The sequence below is a fragment of the Suncus etruscus genome, chromosome 2, assembly GCF_024139225.1.
Source record: "Suncus etruscus isolate mSunEtr1 chromosome 2, mSunEtr1.pri.cur, whole genome shotgun sequence".
In the NCBI taxonomy this organism is placed as follows: Eukaryota; Metazoa; Chordata; class Mammalia; order Eulipotyphla; family Soricidae; genus Suncus; species Suncus etruscus.
Window position 1 is genome coordinate 98,478,777 of NC_064849.1, and position 19,504 is coordinate 98,498,280.

Below are 19,504 nucleotides of genomic sequence, written 5' to 3' on the forward strand. Positions count from 1 at the left end.
GCGTACTCTATATATCATCATTTGCTCATAAAGTGAATAGAGCAGAATAATACTATGCCATCCAATATCATCAGGATGCTTTTAAAAATTCTACACATTGTCTCACATATGGTCTGTATTTGTTTCCCTGTTTTGCAGCCTAAACTTAAGGGAGTTAAGTTACTTTCCCAAAACCTTCTAGCAACTCAGGGTTAAACTTCAAATCTAGTTCTGATTTCAAATCAACCCTTTGGGTGAGTGAAAGGCAGAGCTTCATTTTTGGCTAGCCCAGAACTTCTCTGACTCTACCACAGTTTTATCTTATCTTGATCTTCTGGTATGCAAGTAGCCATAATACTATTTTGTTTTGATATGATTTGTATATGTCTGTGTCACACAGAAGACCTCTCAAGCCAGGATACTTCTATTTGTTTACATGCAGAATACAAGCAGTTTACAATAAAAGAATTCTAGACACTGAAGTGCTGAAACAGAAGTCATTGCCATGTCTAGAAGCAACAACAAGAATTCCATAATTCTTTCCATCTGATAGCTGAAAACCATCTTCTAGAGACACCCTAAGATATAAACTATGAAATCCATGAGTTCATTAATAAGGACTCTAAGGATATAATATAATTAGAGCTGTGACATTGTTTCATTTGGATGAATGAGTAGACAGATGGAGGCTGTCTGGCTGGCTGAATGAATGCATGGGTGGAAGGATGGATGGGTGGATAGACAAAAGGATGGATAAATTGATGGATGAATGTATGCAGGATGTATTGATGGAATATTAAACACTTAAAGGACTAAGTAGTCAATGCACGTGGCTGCCTTTGTTAATCCCACCAATAAAAGGTAGGAATAATCCTGAGACCCCAGGGAGCCATGCAAATTCTAATTCTGGCATTGTATAAACTCACTGTAAAAATGGAAACAAATTAATTTACCTTATATGCCTCAGTTTTCCCAACAGTAAACATATATATTTTTCTGGCATTAAGCCTAATAGATTTTTCTAAGTTTTTTCCCAGAATAATATTTTTAGATTCCCCAGCCTGACAATTCTCATCTGATTGTATGGTTCTGAGCTAGACTTTAACTTTTTCCATATTCTACTTATTTATAAAGGTAGGGTGACTATAAGGCTTTAGCTAAGTAATCCCTATAAGCTGTAAACACTTAGCAGACTGCCTGGCAGCTGGTAAATTGTCACTAAATATCTGTTCTTAGAAGTGAGAGAGATAGTACAGCATGGAAGAGTGTTTGCCATGCATTCTACCAATTCAGGTTCAACCCCCAGCACACATATATGATCATTCAGGCCCCTGCCTTTGGGACTGATCCCTGAGCACAGAGCCAGAAGTAATCTCTGAATACCATTAGGTGTATTTTCCCCACATTCCCCCCATAGAAAGTGTCTATTCTTAGGCAAGAAGGTATGGATCCATTTTTCATGTTACTCAGATTTTGAGAGTTTTGTGCTAACAGTGTCCCCCCACTTGGCCTGAAGTGATTGGTTTTGGGCACCTACATCTTTTCACCCTCTCCGCATACTCAGACTGACCATGCACAGTGCATTGGACATATTTTACTCAGAATGGGTAAGTTTTCTTTTCTTTTTTTTCTTTTCTTTTACCCTCCTCACCCCTTTCTTGTAATTCTGGAAGCCTGGCAGCTGAAAAACATGCTCCACGAAAGCCACATTATCAGATACATTGCTTGTAATTCCTGAACCAAGTAGCCTAGTATGTGGCCAAAGAACAATTCCAACACACCAATTTAGATGTAGGAACACACCAATTTAGATGCCACCTAATGTTCAGTAACAGAAAGTTAACTAGCAACTAGAGCCTACTAAACCTGAAATAGCTTCAATTGACATGAAATAATTTTTACTAATTTTCTTGTTGTACTCCTTTTAAAAAAATAATATCTTTATTTAAGCACCATAATTACAAACATATTTGTAGTTGAGTTTCAGTCATAAAAAGTACACCCCCTTTACCAGTGCAACATTCACACCACCGATGTCCCCATCTCCCTCTGCCACTCCTGCCAGGCCATGATATGAAGCTTACCACAAAGATTTGTGAGTGCAGTTTAGAGAGGCATAACTACACCAACAACCATCATGACAATGGTAGTGAGTGAGAGAAATAGAATGCATGTCTTGAAGATAGGCAGGATGTATTGTACTCCTTTCTTTTTTTCCTCTCTCCCTCCCTCCCTTCTTCCTTCCCTCCCTTCTTTCTTTTTATCTTTATTTCTTCTTCCCAACGTTTTAATACTTTATTTAACTTTTTTTAACATTGTAGTACTTTATTTTACTGATTGTATAAAGTATATAATGATTTTAACATATAATTCATATAAAGATGAAACATCTTTTGTGGTTTACATTGTATTTCTTTTTATTTTTAAATTTTAATATTTAATCATATTTTAGTATTTTTAAATTAATATCTTCATTTAAGCACCATGATTACAAATATGTTTATAGTTGGGTTTCAGTTATAAAAAAAAGAACATTCCCCTAGGGGCCAGAGAGATAGCATGGAGATATGGCATTTGCCTTGCATGCAGAAGGTCAGTGGTTTGAATCTCGGCATCCCACATGGTCCCCTGAGCCTGCCAGGAGCGATTTCAGAGCATAGAGCTAAGAGTAACCCCTGAGCACTGCAGGGTGTGATCCAAAAACAAAACAAAAAAAAAGAACACCCCCCTTCACCAGTGCAACATTCCCACCATCAATGCCCCCCATCTCTCTCCTCCCCAACCCTGTCTGTATTCGAGGCAAGCATTCTATTTCTTCCACTCTCCACCATTGTCATGACAGTTGTCAGTGTTGTTATTTCTCTAACTGAACTCACCACTCTTTGTGGTAAGCTTCATACTGGTCTTTCCAGCCCTCATCTCTATTGTCTTGGGTAATATTACAATAATGTCCCTTATTTTTCTTAAAAACCCATAGATGAGTGAGACTATTCTGTGTTTTTCTCACTCCCTCTGACTTACTTCACTCAGCATAATAGTTTTCTTGTCTATCCATGTATAGGAAATTTCATGACTTCATTTTTCCTGACAGCTGTATAGTATTCCATTGTGTATATGTACCACAGTTTCTTTAGCCACTCATCTTTTGTCAGGCATCTGGATTGTTTCCAGATTCTAGCTATTACAAATAGCACTGAAATGAATAATGATTTAAGGTTTCTAAGGTCAGAAAAATGTATGACAAGTGATAAAACCAAAGCAATTTTTTTTTGGTTAGGGTTGGTTTTGGTTTGGGGGGCACACATTTGATGGTGCTCAGGGGTTACTCCTATCTCTGAATTCAGGAATTCAGGAATTCAGGCTCAGGGTAGTATACAGAATGCTGGGGACTGAACCTAGGTAAACTAGGTAAAAGGCAAAAGTCTTCCCTCCTGTAGAATCTCTCCAGCTTCTAAATTGTATTGTTTTTACAAAACTCACAAAAATTAGAAAATTAGTATTTATTTAAAAACTATAAAAAACACTTTTTTGGGCATTATGAGTGTCTTTCTAAGTAGACACATGACTGTCTTGATAAGTGTCTTTATAAGTATCTCCAGGCCCAGAGATGCTTAAGAATTTACATGCAAATTTTGCACACAACCAGGACTTGAGAGATGCTGCAGTGATTTTATTCTAAATATTAAACCACACTGCATCTCAGTGGCTGCAAAGTGTTGCTAGGACTTTCAAAGTGTGTTATGTTTGCAAACAACACGTAGATCAGCGTTCTCACTTTGCTTAATGCCATGCCGCATTAAGCTCACTGAGAAATTAGAATCACTCATGAACCAAATGAGTTGCTCTAATCAAATATTTCAAAACCAAAAAAATTTTTAGAAAAAGCCTTTCAAATTGATTTTACAGGGAAAACATCTATTTCACTTCAGACGAGAGTTGCTTTTAATATTATTGATAGCATGCAGGTGGGATGGGATGGAGGCTCCCACAAAGCAGAAATGCTCAAATTAGACATGGTCTCTAATCAGCTCTGTAATGCACACACACACACACACACACACACACACACACACACACACACAACACAATCACAGTACAGAAAATCTGTTTAGTGCAAAGCAATTACTTGGGTGTTGGAGTGCTCAAGTAACCAGAGAGATGAAATGCTGGTTTTCACACATCTCTCCTAGCTCCTCAGACAGAAAGAGCTGCCACTCCATGGCATGTCTGCTGCTAACTGAGGTACAAATGAGAACCCCCTCAACCATCTCTCAAGAGACATACTCTGAAGGTGCTCAGAGTAGGGCGTGTTCATAGACAGTCTGCAGAGTAATGGTCTTCTGGTTTCCATTATGGGCCCTTCTGTTTCAATAGGACTGAACTCTGAGGTTTAAGGCTTGATGTCTCTTTTGCCACAGGATATCCTTAAGTACCAGTGTCTCATTTTCTCCCAAGTGCAAATAATCCAGGCTTTGCCAGAGGGAATACAAGTGGGACCCTAATTAGAAACAGCTGCTCCCTGATCAGATGGGTACCATGTTGGTTCTCCTCATCATATCTTCCTTTTGATTTGCTTCATTGCTGTCTAGGCCAGAGTTTTTCAACTCTTTTCACTTCCTGTGTCTTTCCTGTGGTGGGCCATAGCTGCTGTGTGTGCCAGACCAGCTGAAACAAATCACCACACAGTGGTTGGCTTAACACATTGACACCAGTGTATACCACTGTGGCTAACACTTGCATGTGGTTTAATTAACACAAATTTTGCAATGATATGTTAAAAAACAGAATTGTATTCTTATAGCTCTGCACACTATGAAGCCAAGTTCATAGTGTTATCAGAGTTCATTTCCTTTTGGGAGCTGTGAGGCAGAAATCTCTTTTGTCTTGTTTTGTTTTTAAGTCATACTGTTTTATTAATTTAGAAATTTTATTTAAGCTAGTACATGAAGCCACACTTATTTTTGTATATTGATTTTTATCCTGTAACTTTGAAAAATTTATGCATTTTTCTTAGAACTTTCTGGAATGTTCCATGGCAATATGTATAGGCGTGCTAAATATGCACGTATTTAGAATCCACACATATAGAATCATGCTATCTAAAAATAAAATATTTAATTCTTCATTTTTTTATAGTTTTGAACTTTTAAACATTTTATTTAAAGCATTGTGGTTTACAAAGTTATTCATAGTTGAGTTTTAGACATACAACATCTCAGCACCAGTACTATCAACCTCTGTCCACCTATGTTGTCAGTCTTTTGCCAGCCTGCCATCTTACCAGGCACCTTTTTAAGTTTGGTTGTTAAAATTTGGGTCACTTGATTTCAGTGTTGTTGATTCCGTGGTTTTGGATGCTAAAATCTGTCCTTCCTTAATGCCATTGATGTACCTGAATCTCCTTGGCCCCTCTCTCCTGTTATTTCACATCTGTCTTTCTCCTCTTCTACTCCTTTTCTTTCCTTCTCCTCACTATATTCTGGGGTCAAGAGTGTCCTAGGAAACTTCGAGATTCTCCTTACTTCTCTGGTTTGCAGGGGATCACATATCACATATCAAAATCTGTCTTTACCTTTACCTGGCATGGTCACTGTGGTCTCTGTATCCAATTTCCTTTGTATAAGGACTAGAAAGAGATTCGACAAGTGTCCTGATTTTAACTTAAAGCACCCTATATCCAAAAGAGCAGGAGAGGTGTTGGACAGAGTTAGGATCCCAATTTATTTGGAAGGAATTTAATTCAAGCCTAGTGATAGTATGAAATCCAATCATTCATTTATAATTTCCTCAGACTGTGTAATCAATGTTTCAAGCCTAAAACACTTGCTGTATTTCTGCTCAGCACTTAAGCCCAAGCTCTCAGATAAAACTCCAGTCTATTTCTGCATAAACTTTCTCTCAGCACCTCAGCTCTGGGCCAGCTCTGAGCCCTCCAACTCCATGCCCTGCAGGTAGGTGGAGCCCACCTATTTAGGAGGAGCCCTCTTATTCTGTGGGATGTCCCTGGAGCATCTCCTTTAGAAGAGGAGGCACTTGAGGGCAGAGATGCCTCCCAGGAAGGCTATTAGCAACTTGACAGGCTACTTGCATGATGCAGAGCACAAAATTATAAGGTTAGGACATCAGATAATCACAGTAGACACTGGTTCTGAGAATTCTAAAACCACCAGTGGAGATGAATTTCAAGTATCATGGGGCGTCTAGCATTTATCTCATCTAAAGGCCTTGACAGTTCCTGCGAAGATAAATATAATCAGAAGTTCTGGCAGGAGTGTGAGCTGGGTACCAAGCAGCATGCTTGTTCTGGCATGATGTTGAGAAAAGCAAACTAGGCCCATGCTAACTGGTAGAGTTAACTTTGCCTCCAGGTGCTCACTGGGAAGGAATGGCTTTCTCTGGTTATTTCAAAAGATTCCAAGTCTTCTGGGTATGAAAAGCATTGGATATGACTGAGTGGGACCTGGAGGGCATAGACACCCCCCCCCCATACTCTGGCTCCATGAGTTTCTGGGAAATGGAACTGACAGTTGCAGATTCTATATCTTTTCAAAAGAAGCTAAAATTTTGCCATCATATTAAGAATGGTGCTCACTTATAGATGTTGGTCATTCATTTCAGTTTTGTATTTAGTTTATTTGCTTCTTTTTAAGATTGAGGTGGCCAAAGAATATTTGTCAGGAAGCCAAATATAACCCCTCGGTTGCCACTTTGGCAGGTTGGCTCAAAGAATAATCTTGTTTGAAAAGACCACACTCAGATGTCCTTTAATGAAATAGCTAGATTGCTATCTGGCTTTATACATGCACACAGTAAATAAGACTCTTTAGTACTTACAACTTGTAAATTAAAAACTATCACCTACTCTCTGCTAATCTTAGGAAACCTGAAGCTGAAAGAATCCAGCAACAATGCATGATAGAGTGTGGGTCTCCGCAGTATTTTTTAGGCCTGCAACCTGTCACACAGACACCTTCCAACCTCTCAGGAAAGAGAAGAATCTCTATTTCATTCTGTGCTTTCCAAAGGCTGACAGGAATCAGAGGTCTCCTTTGTTATGGTTATTAGCATTTCTATCAGAAGCCTTACGATTATAGTGATGAAGGAGCCTTTGTTCCCATTTATCCTCATTATATCAGTCCCTAAACAGGCTCTCTTCTCATGTGAACTGGGAAAAGAGCTCAAGGTTTTTCTTACAGGTTTCAGAGCTCTTTCATTCCATAGCTCAATGGTGGGAGTGGGTATTTGGGGATTTTATTTATTTACCTTTATTGATTGAGATACTGTGATTTACAATATTGTTAATGATGGTTTCCCACGTACAGAATTCCAACACTGCACCCATTACCTGTGTTCCTCCCTTCCTCTGCTAAAGCTCCTAGTGCCTCTCCCACCTTTTCTCCCTCCCTCCCCAGCTCAGTTCTGTAGATCAATTCTTTTGTGTGTTGTCTTTGACCCTTTGTTTTGGACTTTTAGAGAAGTTCTAAAGGTTGTAAAGTCTAATTTCCCTGTGGGCTTTAGAAACAGTTCTAGTCAAAACAAAGGAATGAAGTTAAAGGGGAAAAAAAATTGCATGGCTGACTGATGAAATCAATGTCTTTTAGCTGAATTTTGGGAAGGCCTATCCTGCTAAGGTCCAATACTCTGGAAGAACGGCTGCCATGTTCAGGAATGGGAGGTTATTCCCTAGTTAGGGTGCTTGCTAGTGGACATGTTTCAGCTCCACATGTAGATGAGCATCATGCTACAGCCCTCACCTAGCCTCCCCCTTAGACTGCTCACCTTGATATTTCAGGACAAATACCTGTCTGTGGATCTGTATGTGTGAGTACATGGATTGCCTAGCGTTTCTTTTCTTTTTAATTTGGGAAGGGGGTGGACTCAGCAAACTCAGGGACGGGGTGTGAAACTTGGATCTGAGGGTTCAGTGTGTGTGTGGATCTGAGGGTTCAGTGCTCAGGTGCCAGTTGGAGGTCACCAGGATCACTTCCAGGAATTCTGAAGCCAGAGGAGTGGTGAGCAGTACATAATAGTAATTCTAGGCCTCCACACAAAGCCATATTCCTGGACACTTTAGCTTTGCATCTGGCTCCACCTGACACAAGAAAGTGAAAAGAGTGCATTCATGTGTTTGGGGAGATTGTATGAGTGAAAAAAGCATTTTGGAAATATAAAGGGAAAGATTCATGATAACTGACTTAATAGAGTCCAGAGAATATGTAAACATCTAGGTTAATTTTATCTTAATAAACATAACAATCTTGGGGCTGGAGTGATAGCGCAGTGGTAAGGTGTTTGCCTTGCATCTGATCCCCAGCATCCCATATGGTCCCCCAAGCCAGAAGCTATTTCTGAGTGTCACTGGGTGGCTTTTGAAATATTTGAAAATATTTGGTCCATATTACAGAATTGTTTTCTTTTTTTTTTTGTTTTTTGGGTCACATCCAGCAGTGCTCAGGGTTTACTCCTGGCTCTACACTCAGAAATCGCTCCTGCCAGGCTCAGGGAACCATATGGAATGCCAGGATTAGAATCTCCGTCCTTCTGCATGCAAAACAAACACCCTATCTCCATGATATCTCTCCTGCCCCTCATTTTTGTTTTCTAGTAGTTCACTGTCTTCTCCTGAGCCACTCTGAATCTCTATTTCTGGCTCTTTGAAAAAGATAAGGTAACTTGTTTAAAATAGCCTTACTGAATCTACTACCCTTCTTTCAAAGCCCAGGGAGACATCCTTTTGGTCTGGCATAGTTTCTTTTCTGTTTGTAAAGAGCAAATGGATGGAACAGCCCGGGTGTTCTCCAGGAGACACGAGTCTTCATGGAAAACTAAAAAGGGCAACACCACCAAATAACAAAATAGAAAAACATACCTACAGAGTTCAGTATCTGAGGGCTCTGCTGATGTGTTATAACACTAAGAATGAAAACAGTGCTTTCTTCTTATTCAATTCACAGCTTGCTCTATCTCACTCTCTCTCATTCTCTCTCCCAGTGCTCTGTTTCTTGTGGTGGTGGAGTGAGGATTCGCAGTGTCATATGTGCCAAGAACCAGAATGAACCTTGTGACGTGATGAAGAAACCCAACAGCCGAGCTCTTTGTGGCCTCCAACAATGCCCATCGAGCAGGAGAATTCTGAAAACCCACAAAGGCACAATTCCCAATGTGAGGAATCCACCAACATTGGAGCCAGGGCCCTTCCAGCCCATCCCTGTCCCTACATCAAGCAGAAGAATGTTGACCACACCCGCAGTGACTGTGTCTGTGAGCACAAGTGCACTGGCCACCCCCAGCCCTGGTTCTACCACATCCTCCAGAGGAGGCCAGGATGGGAGATGGAGTGACAATAGTTCCACCCACATGGAACTGGAACCCAGTGATGTCCTTCCCACAGGAAGTACTTCCCAGCCTACTCTCACATCCCATTCTTTAAGTCTCCAGCCAAAGGACATGAATAGTTCCAGTTTAGGTGCTGGGCCTACCTCCCTTGGAAACCTTGAAGCCACAACAATGAATGGTGCTGACCTGTCCTCTTCCAGCAACCTTGAGACATGGTCTGTAACTCCATTTGCTAGTAACTTGAGCAAAGAGCCAGAAATAGAGATTCAGAGTGGCTCAGGGGAAGATAGTGAACTACTAGAAAACAAAAATGAAAACAATTCTGTAACATGGACCAAAATAAGAAATCCTGGAAGTGATGCTACAGAAGAAAGAACAGAAACTCCCCTCAGACTTCCACCCACACCTCACATCAAGGGAACATCCTCGTGGCCAGCCTTCACCACAATGAGGGAAGGACTGCTTCCCAATCACAGATCCTCTACACTCAAAAATGGTGTCTCCACAGCAGAGGAGGTGGTCACAGAGCAGCCAGCTAACACTGCAGTTACTCTAGGAGGAGACCACAAGCCAGCATCCTCAGTAAAGTCAGTGAGCCATCACTTACCAGAACTTCCAAGCCATGTAAATAGAACACAGAGTTCAGGACCCATTCTGACTGAGGAAGATGCAGCAATTCTGATTGCTGAGGGTTTTTTGCTGAATGCCTCTAATTATAAGCAACTCTCCACTCAGCCTGACCACAGCCCTGTATACTGGATTGTAGGGAACTGGAGTGAGGTAGGTGTCCCAGTTCTTTCTGTATACTTGGTACTCAATGTAAAATAGCTAGAGATACTTGTGCCTGTTTCAAAATGACTTGTGTAGGACCAGAAAGACAGCTTTAGGATTACTTCGCTTGCTTTGCATCTAGGAAGCCTGGATCAGGTCCAGTAACCCCTGAATGTCACTAAGTGCTCACACAGCCAAAAGGTAATGACATGGGTTAGAGTCATATTACAGCATAGTGTACTTGCCTTGCGCATAGCCAACCTGAGTTCGATATCCAGCATCATATATGGTCCCCTTAACCTAACAGGAGTGATCCCTAAGTGTAGAACAAGGAATCTACTCTGATTATGTGACCCCCAAAGGAAAACAAATAGAAAGAAAGAGGGAGGAAGGGAGGGAGGAAGGGAGGGAGGAAGGAAGGAAAGAAGGAAGGAAGGAAGGAAGGAAGGAAGGAAGGAAGGAAGGAAGGAAGGAAGGAAGGAAGGAAGGAAGGAAGGAAGGAAGGAAGGAAGGAAGGAAGGAAGGGAGGAAGGAAGGGAGGAAGGAAGGGAGGAAGGAAGGGAGGGAGGGAGGGAGGGAGGGAGGGAGGGAGGGAGGGAGGGAGGGAGGGAGGGAAGAAGGAAGGAAGGGAGGGAGGGAAGGAAGGAAGGAAGGAAGGAAGGAAGGAAGGAAGGAAGGAAGGAAGGAAGGAAGGAAGGAAGGAAGGAAGGAAGGAAGGAAGGAAGGAAGGGAAATATGGAAGGAAGAAAGGACACATGGTCTAAAAGAAGGAAAAAGGCAAAGTGGTTAAATCTGCTTCCACAAATTCCTCCTTCCATCTTAACACCATCATGAAGAAAGAAATTTTTCCAGAAAAGCAAATACAGTGAGACACAGAGAAAAGAATGTAAAGCTAGTCAGGGTGTGTGAAGGTGAGGAATTCAACCCATCCCTCAGAGCCAGCAAAATTTCATCTGTAGAACTGTAGCAGCTGTTCTAATCTGCAACAATTCTGTGAAAAAGAACAACCTAAAGGGCCTGTGTTCACTTTCCATCAGTTTTCCATCACGGGTTAATATAGTGAATGAGTCAAACTCTAATAATAATTTGGAAATGTAAATGTAATTAGTTTAAGAATTCTATACTACAAAATGCCACCACATAATCACTGCAGATTTATGCCTTTTATTTTTTTCAATAGGAAGTGGAATGTGACTGGATTGTGAAGCTTATTATTATTTTGTGCTAATAAAGAAAGTATGGTGATTAAGGTACATGCTAGTCCCGGGTTTGAGTGCTGGCACTACATGGTCCCCTTGACTTTGTAGAGCTGGAGGCCCCTTAATACTGCCACACATGACCCTTGAGGCCCCAGAACCACTGAGCTGGTCTTAGTATCCCCTGGGCCACTACAGTCTCCAAATAGCATCCTGAGGCTGTTGCATTGAGCGACCAGTGCAGCTAGTGAGAATGTCCACTGCCTACCCCCCTCCCAGTCACAGAAGCACTGCTGGGAACCCTCCTCCAAAATAAGAAATAATTTACAATTTCTGCTGGTTATACAAAAACAATAAGGCATCATAGCTATGTAATGAATGTGGGTTATCACTGATTTGGCTTTGTGTGTTTGGGTTCCAGATTGTATAATAATTTCCTTAGGGGCTAGAGAGATAGTACAGCAGGTAGGGTATTTACCTTGCCCACAGCCAACCTGGGTTTAATAACCAGCATCCTGTAAAGTACCCCAAACGCTGTCAGGAATAATTCCTGAGTGCAATGCCTGGAGTAACACCTCAGCATACTGGATGTAGCCTAACTGGCCCCTCCTCAATATTCTCAGGATTTATAAGAAAAAATTAGGTTGTAGAGGAAGAAGAAAATCAGCATGTCGCCAGAATGTTGGTCCCTCTTCTCAGGCTTCAGAAATTTGAAGAGGTATTTATTTTATTTTTCATTTGTAGAACTAATTACATCCTTTGAAGCATTAGAATAATTTCTCACTCATTTGAATTTTGAATGCACAGCCATGAACTTGCTAAAATAATTTGACAGCTCTAAAGAGGACCAAGTGGCAAAATAATCACTTGGTCAAATCATTCTACTTTTTGTGACAATTGATGATTTTTCTCCTTTGCTAAAGAGAAGTAAAGAGTTAGCAGTTAGTAAGTAAAAAGTAACATTACTTTTTATTTTTAAGTATGTTAAATTCCACACCAAACAAATTTCATATATAATCTCATTGTCTCCCTAAGTCAGTCCTGGGGAGTATATAAATATTAGTTATACTAATTCACAAAATGAGAAACTAAAATTTGTAGTGATTTGTCGTTGGACACACATGTCAAAAAATAAAAATTTCTCTATCCACTCTAATCTGTCTTGTGAATTTCAGCACCAATTGAAATTCTTTTGTATAATCAGGAACATTGGTCAAGACATTGATAGTACTTACAGACAATAAATAGGTCAATTCAAACCTTTAAGTTTTTAGTACTAAGGATGTAATACAGGGATAGACAGATTCTGTGTTTGGTCCCCGGTCCTACCCCCAAAATATCCAAAATATATTCATGCTTAAAGTTGCTTCCATTTTATTTCTGCAGTGAGCCACTTATTTTGTGACAGTGGAGAAGATAAAGAATCCAGGTTGAGAGGGAAAAGGCTATTCACCCAAGAGTAATTCTTAAAAGTAACTCTTGTTGAAAGACTTCAAGAAATGGATCTTATTATCATGAATACTTTAGATCAGGGGTCTCAATCAATTTACGTGGGGGCCGCAGGAGGCAAAGTTGGGGTGATCCTTGAGTGCAAAGTCAGTAGTAAGCCTTGAACATTGGGGGGTGTGACCCAAACAACTAAAACAGAACAAAACAAAAAAAGATTCCTCTAGGGTAGGGCCACAAAATGTTGTAAGGAGGGCTGTCTGCGGCCCTCGGGCCACGAGTTTGAGACCCCTGCTTTAAATCATGCTTCTTTCTCAGGGCAGAGTAGCATATTGACAGTAAACATTTCTAAAGTATGTTCTATCTTTTTATTTGTTAACTTTGTAAATTGTGGATTGCAACCAAGTTTTGGATCACTTAGCTTTTCAACATGTTTTTAAAAATAAATTCCCAATTTATTATCGGGAAAATATTTGAATTATATTCCTGTTTTATATACTTTTATACCTGGTATCACATAAAAAAATTCTCAGGTGAAAAGGAGTTGTGGGTGAGAAAAAGTTTAAGAAACCTTTCTCTCTAGTACGATTTTATGCTGACTCACGCATTCTTTTATTTAATTCTCACCATAGCCCAAGGATTCTTGGAATTCATAAGCAACAGAGCAGGGATGTCAACCCAGGCAGACAGACTTGTAGCCTCGTAGACATGACTCTGCAAATCAGAAAATGTCCCCACTCTCTGCCTTCTCTTTTATTTGCTTCTTTGGTCATGTGACATTAAACAATGTGAGTTAGGCAGAAACCCTCGTAAACATGAGAAAATCATGGCATTCTCAAAAATAACAGTGATGTCTTAATATGATGTTTTAATAGCTATTCAAATTATACTCCCAAAGGACAGGTATACTTTTTAGAAGAAGACATGGTCGTTTTTAAAGGGGCGATGAACAAACTTGTCTTTCTTCAATTGAAACAATCTGGATGTGGGTTCATCCTATTGATTTTGACAGAGAGCAAATTATAAAAACAGACTAATAATAAATTTGTATTATTTTTCTAATAATGGAGATGGATATGAAAACACCTACAACATGAGATGTTGAGATAAATAATATAGTAAACAAATAGGAGGGAAGAGAAGATAAAAGCAAGAATACTAACTTGATTGAGAATAAAGTGTAAGTGATATGTATGATATCTATATGTAGTTGGAAGTACCACACATATACATGTGTGTGAATATGTGTGTACAAACACAAAAAACAGAACATATAACAGAGAGTAAAATAAATTACACAAATCAGTTACAGTTAAATACAACAGAAGTTGATTTTTCATTTATACAGTCAGACAAGATGACTCCAAGGCCACCATGGAGATGATGGAGAATGGTGCTTGGGTCCTGGTTGACCATGGTTCTGCCTTCTTTCCTCAGCATGTTTTTCACCATCCTACCTAGGCAGAAAGGGAAAAAGTTTACAGAATCATCTCTGTAGCTGTTTCTTGGGTCAGACCTGGAAAAGGCACATGCCACTCTGGTCACATACCTTTGTCTCGACCAAGTGATAAAATGAAAGTCCACAGGAAGGCAGTAGGAAAAGTAATTTTAGCTATTTAGTGGTTAGAGACTAAATAGTGGTCTAATGTTGCAAATCAACCCTTGATGGGGCTGGATGATGGTGGGATGGAGGATGAGGCCTTTCTCCTCCAGCTCGGACCATGTGTCTGCCACCCTGTTCAGCCGGCGGTTCTGAGGTGATAGCGATGGGTAGAAAACTCACAGGCAGACAGATTTCAGGAGATATCAGCTTTATTCAGTGGATAATGCTGAAGCAAAAGCCCCAGCCTTCCACAGATCCTTGCTTTTATACACAAGAATCAGGTATACACCCTAGGGTCGGGCACAATTATTGATTAGGGTAGGATCAGTAACATAATAATCTTATGGAAGTGTTTTCATATATAACAGTCTAACCATTAATGACATGGCCCACTATTTTCAGTTGTTCATTCTGGAAACAGTGAAATTAAGGTATCTGACCTTTAGGGAGGTATTAGCAATTGTTTAAGTTACCATTTCTCGATGTTTTTTACACTTGTGGATTATCACTTGTTTGCTGATCTCTGACCTCCTTCACTCCTCCCTCCATACACCATCCCAAGCAAGTAAGAGAGCAACTAGTCTTTTCAAAGCACTGTTATTTTCCTTCCAAATTCTTGTTATAAATCATTTGTGTCTCCTTGTTACCACTGAGATTAGATAAAATCCACTGTGACTCAGCACCCATTACAATTTGATACCATCCAGCTCTCTGACCAGACAGATTCTTCCTTTTCTCTATCCATTTCAAGTTTCAGTAAATCTGTACCTCAGCTGCCTCTGAACCTATTCCTCCTGGGTGGATGGATGCCTTCTACTCATCTTTTCTCTTCTGACTCTCCTCCTTTTCTTCCACTGCCCTTTTCTTTGGGATCAAGCTGGCAAATGTATCTTTTAGTCAAGCCTTTCTTGATCATACAGGTAAGATGTCATTTCTAACACCTCTTAGGCTGGGATCTGAAATTGTTCACATCTCCAGATTTCTGCCTGCTTTTTAGGTGCCTTCCTGTAAGTATGCTTTCAAAAAGAAAGTGGCTGATGTAAACACTAAAAAAAACACCATGAATAGATGTTAAGTTTGGAACCAGATTCTCTGGGTTTGAATTGGCTCACTTGCTTACTAACTGCATGTCTTTATTATAACTTTTTCTTTGAATTCCTTGCCCAATATCTGTAAAATGAGAATGATAATAATGCTGAAGTCAAGGTTGACCTAAATTACAATTGGAAAGTTATTTGGAAGAGTGGCACTGCAACTCAATGTTTACTCTCACATTTTTTGGTACAGAACAGAAACCATAAGAACTGCTCAAGTATGCCTAGATGTGGCTCGTACTTCTACTAAAAGTTTCTTCTATTGATTCAGTCGGGTCCACTGGGGGAGTCAGTCCTGGATAGCTGTGTATTAGGGTAAATGGAAGTGACAGTGTTATTTCCACAGCAGTGTCCCATGCAGCTACAGCATCAATTACAGGTCTTCCCACCTCACACCTACTTCGAGACCTACTACACCAATTACTATGGTACCACTAGTTATACCTTCCAGGTTTTCTTTTTGAATGCCTACTTCCAAACTGAAACAAGTGTAAGTGGCCTAGGTAGAATTCCATTTTACTTTAGCTTTTTCCAAAGGAGTGAAGTGGCATCTGAAGCTAGCAGAGCACCCAGAAACAACATGCATTTAATTTCCAATAAAAAATAGTGCATGGAAGACATCACCTGAGGTTCACTAGCATTATCACTAACCTAGACACTGGGTTTTGCTTGTTCCTTTTCTGGGTCTAGGCAATGTTATATTTCTCTCCATTCCATAATAGGAAATAACTACTGTCTGTGAGTGTGAGCATGTTCCCATATCTCTGAATGAAGGATATCTTTGAAGTATGGCCCTTGATGCTGACCTGGCAGGTGCGCCGTGTTTAATAGGAAACATTTAGAGTGTTAATCATGTTCAAGACAGCATGCACTAATTATCTCTGTGAGTTTTCACAACATGAGACTGGTCTTAGTATTATTCATCAGTTTTACAAATAATAAAAATGTTAGAAAATAAAATACAAAGACCAGCCAGCTCACCAACTGTGGAACTGGAATTGTCTATTAAATCTCAAAGGCTAGAGAATATATAGAAAGTACTCATTATAGTGGAAGTTCCTGTCTTGACAAACAACCCCAAAGCCTCAGTGAACAATTAGCTTTGTTCTCAGTCTGTCAGCTGGGAGTCCTGCCCACTCTGTGCTCAGCATTGCTGAGCTAGGTTTAGCTTCCATGCATCTGCTGTGGGTTGACTGAAGGCTGGCTGCTGTGGTATGACCTAAGTCAGTGCTCCTAACTCCTTTACATCAACTCTCATTCTCCAGCAGACTTACCCAAGTTTATTCTCATAGAAGAGTGACTTAAAAACAAAGATCTCTTGATGATCTTGAGATCATCCGATCTATTGACCAAACAAAATCACAAAAATAGTCCTGATTCAGGAACAGGGGGAATTATATTCCATGTGTAGAAGAGAAAAGATGCAAGGTCCCATTGCAAAAGGCATGGATTCATGTCCCATTGCAAAGAATATAGGTATAAACTATGGTAGACATCAGTACAATGGGTCTATGACAGTGGTTAGTGGATCTCAGTTGCTAGTTTCTCCTACACACATATATACAAGCACAATGTGGCACCAACTAGAAAATAGTAGAAACTTCAAGAATCGCAAAGAATGATGCCCAACATGAAATAGAAATGCAGAGGATGTGAAATTGATGCAAAGCTGAGTTTGATATCTTAACCCATCAAATGAAACCTTCAGACAATCTGATGGATGTCTGTGGCCATGTCATCTTCACCCATCCAATCTCACGGATTTGTCACTGATGGAACTTCTATTTTTGTGCACTCATCCTTCTTTTGCAAATCAAAAGACAGCCTTTCCTCCAAAGAATAGCTCGTGTAGAGAGGATGCAAGAATAAACTGTAAAAATTAGGAGAATTAAATGGAAGAAGTTAGGGGGAAAGGAGAATATATGTACCAAGTTGGTCCCACACTAAGCTCTGTTACTCAAAAAACATAAATAACAAAAACCTCTGTAAAGAATGGGCAATACCTAAATGTAGTAAGTTTGAGGATCAAGCAGATAGTTCAAGTGATAGAACATATACCTTGCAAATACTAACCTGACTTCCACCCCACACCCTAGCTATACTGATAATGATCTGGTGGTCCCTGTGAATGGCAGGGGCTCTACAGTATGAGTTATCTGATGGTCTATCACTAGAGCTATATCCCTGGGCCCCAGCACTAGTATTTCTAAATAACTTAGGACAACTTTGCTGAGCAGTTAGTCCTGAGAACCCCTGACTCTGGAGCTAGAGAAATGTATCTGGGAAGGTTGTCCAAAGCCTCTATTTTCTCTCCCTCTCTGTCACAGTGCTCCACCACATGTGGGCTGGGGGCCAACTGGCGAAGTGTGCAGTGCAGCACCCAGATGGATTCCGACTGTGCAGCCCTGAGGAGACCAGACCCTGCTAAACGATGTCACCTGCGCCCTTGTGCCAGCTGGAAAGTGGGCAACTGGAGCAAGGTGATGTATCGGGCTTGCCAGAGGAGAAGGAACATATAGAGAAGCCTTTGATAAAGTAGGTTTCTTTCCTCTCTTCTTCTCTTCTGTCTGCTGTTTTTTTTTTGTTTGTTTTGTTTTTTTGTTGTTGTTCACAACTGGAAAAGGGGTCTGGAGAGATACTACAGGAGGTAAGACACTTGCTTTGCATATTGCCAACCCTGTTCAAATCCCTGGCTTCCCCCCATATTGTGTCTGAGCACCACTGAGTGCTCAGTGGTCACTCCTAAGCACAGAGGTAGGAATATCCCCTGAGAACCACTGGATGTGCCCCCCCAAACAAATAACAAAAATAAGAAATTACAGGTGTGATAATAAGCCCACATCAAGTTTCACAAAAACCTTAGAATAAACCACATGTTCTCATTTGTCTAGTCTTTTCCTTCCCAGAGAAAGTAGAATTAAAAGATAAATTTGCATAATTAATTAATTTCCCAGCATGTCCTGCATTTTCCAAAATACTTAAATTCAGAAATATAATTAATAATTATATATATGATTTCATAGATAATTCAATTATGGTTCAGCAGCTGCTCACAAAGCTATCAACTAATCTGCTGGCCTCTCAGATGACCCCTCGAGACTTCAGTAGAACTTGCTTCCACAAAACCTCTAGGAATGCAAAAGCAGTTCATAAATATATCTGCACCTTTCCTGTTCTAGAAAGGAGATGCAGAGGAGAATAGGTTGGGATATGCTGGCTAGGATATGCTGGCTAGGAATATCCTAGAAACTTATGATGGCATTGGCAGTTTCAGAAGTCTGAGTTATTTTATGCATCTGTGCTGTTTATGAGCCCTGATGTTCCCAAATAAATTAGTCTTTTTAATGGTTGAAGAGGAAGGTGAAAACTGGCCTATGTTGGGTCTGGATGGAGATAAAGGTGGTTACTTGATTTTTCTGGAAATGAAAGAGATTTTGCAACCAAGTATTCAGACCTTATTGGGCCCTGATTTGGAAGAGAAAGAAGATAACTCATTCTTGAGAAAAAAAAAGTAGAGAAAAGAGGGGAGTGTTGACAAGATGTCAAAGAAATGCATGGTGATTTTTCTCAATCCATCTCTGACTTAGCAGCAAGTTCTACCCCAAAGTGGGAACCTCAAAACTCTGATCCTTGGGGCCTGAATATAGTGCAGCAGTTAGGTGCCTGTCTACATACTCAGGAGCAGCCTGGTTCCAAGCGATCTAAATGCCTGTGTTGACCATGTTTAATGTCCATGACCATGTCCAACTTTAGAGAACCTGACCTTGGACCCCGGGACTCTCTAAAAATTAACCCATGCCTGATACTATGCAAGAATTTTGAGAAATGATGTCCTACTCATCCACTATAGAACCTTCCTTGTCACTCCTCTGCTGGCACTTTCTCAGGGAGGGGAGCTAAATCCACCAACCAGGAGGTGCATCATCAATTTAATTACAGCTTTTTCAGAAAGACAGGAAGTGACGTACAAAGGAATAATTATACACATCAGGCATTTGCCACATCAGAACATTAAAATTGATGGGAGGAGAAAAAAAGTGATTTTTGTGCTGGAAGAAAAGCAGTGAATGAAAACATCA

At 40.3% G+C, this 19,504-nt stretch overlaps 2 protein-coding genes across 3 annotated transcripts in view; one reads left to right on the forward strand and one right to left on the reverse strand.

Annotated features, from left to right (window-relative positions):
- Window positions 1-19,504, reverse strand: part of TARS1 (threonyl-tRNA synthetase 1) — a 387,157-nt gene that overhangs the window by 281,953 nt on the left and 85,700 nt on the right. The window lies entirely within an intron of this gene.
- The window catches only part of ADAMTS12 (ADAM metallopeptidase with thrombospondin type 1 motif 12), a 321,939-nt gene that overhangs the window by 274,345 nt on the left and 28,090 nt on the right, over window positions 1-19,504 (forward strand). For both annotated transcript variants that reach the window (XM_049767671.1, XM_049767672.1), the window contains 2 exons: window positions 8,971-10,095; window positions 17,753-17,905. In XM_049767671.1, the coding sequence (XP_049623628.1) occupies window positions 8,971-10,095; window positions 17,753-17,905 (1,278 nt within the window). The remainder of the gene's footprint in view (window positions 1-8,970; window positions 10,096-17,752; window positions 17,906-19,504) is intronic.